Source organism: Ictalurus punctatus, chromosome 5, assembly GCF_001660625.3.
Source record: "Ictalurus punctatus breed USDA103 chromosome 5, Coco_2.0, whole genome shotgun sequence".
NCBI classification, from domain to species: domain Eukaryota; kingdom Metazoa; phylum Chordata; class Actinopteri; order Siluriformes; family Ictaluridae; genus Ictalurus; species Ictalurus punctatus.
The window spans coordinates 34,702,498-34,708,049 of NC_030420.2; the positions used below are offsets into that span (position 1 = coordinate 34,702,498).

At 37.1% G+C, this 5,552-nt stretch overlaps 1 protein-coding gene across 1 annotated transcript in view; it reads right to left on the reverse strand.

The window, feature by feature from the left end:
• Nucleotides 1-257: 257 nt before the first annotated feature.
• The window catches only part of jak3 (Janus kinase 3 (a protein tyrosine kinase, leukocyte)), a 26,020-nt gene continuing 20,725 nt past the window's right edge, over nucleotides 258-5,552 (reverse strand). Inside the window, exons 21-24 of the mRNA XM_053680509.1 lie at nucleotides 5,235-5,407; nucleotides 3,520-3,637; nucleotides 2,751-2,864; nucleotides 258-1,253 (exon numbers count right to left, since the gene is read on the reverse strand). Of these exons, the coding sequence (XP_053536484.1) occupies nucleotides 1,134-1,253; nucleotides 2,751-2,864; nucleotides 3,520-3,637; nucleotides 5,235-5,407 (525 nt within the window). The 3' untranslated portion in view covers nucleotides 258-1,133. The remainder of the gene's footprint in view (nucleotides 1,254-2,750; nucleotides 2,865-3,519; nucleotides 3,638-5,234; nucleotides 5,408-5,552) is intronic.

Consider the following 5,552-nt stretch of genomic DNA (forward strand, 5'->3'; position numbering starts at 1 on the left):
CCAGACTTCAAGCAGTCATTAACTGCATAGGATTTGCATCCACATATTAAAAGGAATCCTAATATTTATACTTCTGAGTCTGTGAAAATGGAGGGACTTTGTAAAAAATCGAATTAAAGCGAAAGTCGACACGTCAGGCACATCTTGAACGCTTCATTTCAAATCCACTGTGGTGGTGTACAGAGGCAATATTAGGAAAATTGTGTCGCTGTCCAAATACCTATGGCCCTGAGCAGGGTTCAGTGGTAAAGTGGCACTAGGAGAACAAAGATCCATTTTATTTTTTGTTGAATGTATAGACAGATATTACAGATGCCAAAGAAACAGACGTTATACAAATGACATTACTAACTTGCTCAATTCAACCCATCCTTTTTTCCTAAAAATAAAAGCACTGCTATTATTATGAAAAGTCACAAAAGTCATAAAAAATTATAATAATAATAATAATAATAATAATTTAAAAAATCGTGCACAGTTTTTGTCATTAGAACTCCATCAAAAAAAGTAAAGCATAAGATTAATGTAATAGATGGTTATTTTCATGACCATTAGTGCAGATGGTCTTTTACCAGCATCACCAGCTGTATATGACATAAAACATAACATAATGTAATATAATGATGTAATAACATAATAACTGTGCAGCTTTTTATGACATAAAGCTGTAACATGTAATAAAAATATAGATTATGATTGAATTATTTCCAAAAATGTTCTCTATTCTTCTGTAATTAACTTTCTATTTTACAGTCCTTGAGTTTCCAGGTCATTTCGGAGAAATGTTTAAATAACAGAAATGTTTATATGTTAGATCCATTCCCCTTCTGCTTTCGTTTATATTTAAAGCGATTTACTTCATTTAAGAGTTGAAGGTTGTTAATACTACTACTACTACTAATAATAATAATAATAATAATAATAATAAGGAGAAGAAGAAGCAGAGTTATGAAGTGAGAAACACATAACAGCTTTAAAAATAAAACCCTTTGAAGTCCTTTGTGTGCTTCTTTCTTAGACGACACTAGTAAAGGAGTAACGAGTGAGTAATAGTCTGTGTCTGACCAACAAGCGTGTGACTCATAAAATTCCAGGTAGTTTATACATTCATTATATTCTTCATGATTCGCTTTTCATCCTTTAGCTCCTTCCCTCTCATCCTGGAGGCTGCTCTCAATCAGGTCCTGTAGGTAGGAGAAGGTGGGTCTGTCCTCGCTGTTGAAGGCCCAGCATTGCATCATCATGCTGTACACCTGCATGACAGGTAAGAGCACCGATGTCACTGAGAATCAGACCCTGTTCTTAGAAGCTCACTCTGTTTAAAGAATGTCGCAATAACTCCTGTAATTTCTGGAGCTGGAACATAACCCTGAGTCTGGTTCTTCCACATTTTATCACTTTAAAGTAATATATTGTGGCTTCAACAGCAATTACATTGTGATTAGTGATAAGTGAATTGTAACCAGGGCAATGCACAAACACACCATCGCTAACACGCTCTCCACGTCAGTGACACGTGCATGCCAAGTGACAGGGACAGCGAGGAATCAGCTAATAAATTAAATCAGCTCATCTCAAACCGGCTTACTACTGAACACAGATTCAATAAAATATTTAACTGAATCAGATAACTCGTTCCGGAGACCTAACCTAACCTCTAACCTGGCTAACACTGAACTGAACACATTCCCTGGATAACGTGCTGGTCTGATTGCTGTTGGTTTTTAATGTGACTCTGGCAACTTCTTTATATGGAAATATTTAAATCATCTCCTTTACTAACACTACTGCGCTGAATCACTGACGCGGACACAACAACACACTGCTATTCCCTGCTGAGCCTTTAATAAATCAGTAATAAACTTATTCCTTTTACAGCACAGCGATTTACCAACATCTTCCATTTCTTATTTCGTGAAGAACGACACATCGTGTTTTTTATATGTTTACAGTTACATTTAATGTTGTTGCGTGTCGGTGGAACCTCTGATGTCAGAAACGTTAAATTTATAGCTTAACCACTGACACTGGAGACTCCTTCCATACAGAAAACTTCACCGTATCAGCGATTACACACTTTCAAAAAAAATCTGTCTATATAAAGCGTCCGCTGTACACGTCCCTGTGAAGCCGTTCCTATAGAAACCATAACGTATCAGGACGAGCGCTTTAATATAAACCTGTGCTACTGTCAGAGCTGCTGTTATAGAGAACTAATCACCTTCTGACCAATCAGAATCCAGAACTCAGCAGCAGTGTGGTGTAATGTTAAACATTAACAGCACTTCCCTGAAGCTGAGTTATATTTGTAAATAGTGATAAAGGGAGGGATATAAAACCTTTATAAGCATTTATATATTCTAAGATAATAGGTTTGACTAATAAAAAAAAAACTCATTATACTTTTCTTTTTGGACAATCTGATGAAGTTAAGTTTAGGATTAAGTTTAAATGTTGTTGCAGAGACAGGTCTCTTGGCCAATCAGAAACCAGGTCATATAGGCTGATCCCTGCATGCCTTTTTGATTTCTGGCAGATTGCTCTCACGCAAATGCATGATAGGAATTTATCCAGACAGGTCAGACTGGTTGTGAGGATTATCAAAGAGTTAACATTTTGCTCTGATGTTTTTGCTCAATTCCATAACAATGACAGGCAGTTATATTACACGCCCCATATATGACTGGGTTTATGACTGGAGAGAAGAATGTACTCGTTCATCTGTGGTATGGAATGAAGTGTGTTTTTACTTTTGGTGGACACAAGGCAGGTGCTGGCAACCTCCAGTTCTCCTTCAGGACGTTGAAGAGATGAACAGTCATCATTGCGCTTTGGATGTCACCTCCTATCCGATGTAGTGACAGCTACACAACAAAACATGTTATAGTCACATGTGTTACAGGGTTCCTTTCATGGACATATGGCTATACATTTTAAATGTGTTTGTTTAGCTTTTTTGTTTTGTGCTGGAAAAGCTGTGAGATGTATTTATAGATATATCTATGATACCAGTGTCAAAGACAAATTTCCGCTCTGTGACAAACAGAATGAACAATAAAGTTACAGTTGCAATCAAAATTATTCACCCCCCATTGCAAATCAGGTTTATTGTCAAAATTTACAGACTTTCAGCTGTTTGCAATGAACAAATCAAACAAAAGCAATTCCTGAAGCCCATAAACTCCTCCTCCCGCCATCCTGAGACCTATACACTCCTCCTGCTGTCATCCTGAGACCTATACGCTCCTCCTCCCGCCAGCCTGAGTCCTATGAGCTCCCTCTACTGGCATCCTGAGGCCCATTTGCTCATACTCTTGCCATCCTGAGACCTAATAAGTTGTGGGTGGTCACAAGCTAATAAGGCATTTTTTTCTCAATTAAAAAAATCTACAATAATAACAATCCTTAAAGCTATCGCCTGCTTCAGGATTTGGCACACGTGTAAAGATAAACACAGTTGTCATGGTGATCAGAAATCATAGGAAACTTAAAGAAGCGTGATTAGCTTTCCTCACATACCCGCTTAGGGTTCCTGCTCAACTCACAGTAGGAGAACAGCTCGTGTAGAAGAACACCAAAACTCCACACGTCTGATTTGTGGGAAAATTTATACTCTGATAAGGATTCTGGCGCGTACCTGAAACAGATTTAGGTTTAAAAAAAAAAAAGAAAACTTGTTAAATGTTGTTAAAGTGTTATTAGTGATTACAGCTTTATAATCTTTTTTAAACTCATCATTTCTTCATCTCAACTCATTACCCTTTTCCCTAATAACTGAACACATTTAATGTTAATGAGAAGTTCTCTCTTAGACCTCCACTTTCCTTATATGGGCATATAGCTTCCTGTTCTCATTAAGCTGTGTAATTAGCCTCACCTGCTTCTTCTCTCAGTGATTCAGCATCGTTTCTCACAGAGTCTCACACGTTCCTCAAGCTGTGATTCTCAGATGTGCCCTCTCATACTTTAATTTATTTTTTATTTCTGTTTATGTTCCTTTGCTTGTTTTTCCAGTACTTAATTTCCTTAACGTTGTTGTGCCCTCCCCCCTGCCTGGACTCTGAATGAATAAATGAATGAAACTTTTAGTGACCTGAAGAGAATTTGTCATAAAAGACACTATATTTCATAATATATAACAAGAACATTTTATATATATATATATATATATATATATATATATATATATATATATATATATATATATATATATATATATATATATATATATATATATTAATGAATTGATTAAAGAGTACGCTGTGTGAGTAGAGAAATACCTTGTCACTGGGATGGTGCTCTGTAGAGTAAATCACACCTTTAGAGCGTATCTTTAACATAGTAACGTGAATGAAGTTTACCTCTAAAATGACTTAAAAGTAATATAATTACAATTTAGGAAGCACTGTTTTACCCTGATGTACCCCCAGAGGGCAGCACAATGACAGTGACGAGAAAAGGTTTAATTCCCTTTTTTATCTGAGAGAGTGTATGTGTGTGAGGCCTACAGAGGAAGTGCAGCTTGTTAAACCCCCTGAGGTCATTTTCCCACATCTGATGATGTAACGTTGTGTCTCTTAAACTGGTCGAAATCCGGACCTTTTCTTATAGAGGTTTGCTCTGAGCTCTGAGAAAACAGAGCGCAGAAAAGTGTGAATTTAAGCCTGGAGAATGATCCGCCGGGGAATTCGCTTATTATTAAACACTCATGATTTTCAAAAATGATTTATATTTTGGTCATTATTATATACAGAAATATGACCGTGTTGCTTAATTAACCATACCGTCCCTTTAAAGTGCACAGAAGGGATTTTTTTCTGCATCAGAATTCCCTCTTGAGTCTGCATTTTCTATCTCTGAATATTTTTTAAGTTAAGTGTTTGTGTTTAAAAGTAGTGGTCTAGACGCTGTCAGAACAATCTGGCAACCTCGGAGGTGTGAACTACATTACTAATCTGAACATGGAGCTCAGAAGATCCACTTAAACAGTAACAAGACTCTGAATACCAGGAACCTTCCTCACATCAATACTGACATCATTTTTGGACTCAAGTCACCAGGTCTGATTACAGACGTTAATTATTATTCTTTAAGAACTGTTTCCTTAAACACTGTGGCATTTCTGTTTCATGAAATCTGTAGACGATATATATTATATTATTTATCCTAAGGCCAGGAATTGTGAATTGTAAAGTCGGAGTAGGAGTAAGTGTAAATGTCGCTGTGATCAGTACCAGAAGATGGGACTCTCTCCAGACTGTGTGACTCGATAATACTCTTTATCCAGAGGGACGATCTTAGTCAGTCCGAAATCTGCGATCTTCACCAGCATGTCACTTGACACCAAGATGTTCCTCGCTGCCAGATCACGATGCACATAACGCATGTGCTGCAGATACTCCATTCCCTACACACACACACACACAAACACACAATACTGCGTATGAATAAGTAAACATGAGTATCTGCAATGTATCTGTATGTGTGTGTTTCTGTACCACAGATCTGTGAAGTGAACTGCAGCATATTGAGTGTGTGTGTGTGTGTGTGTG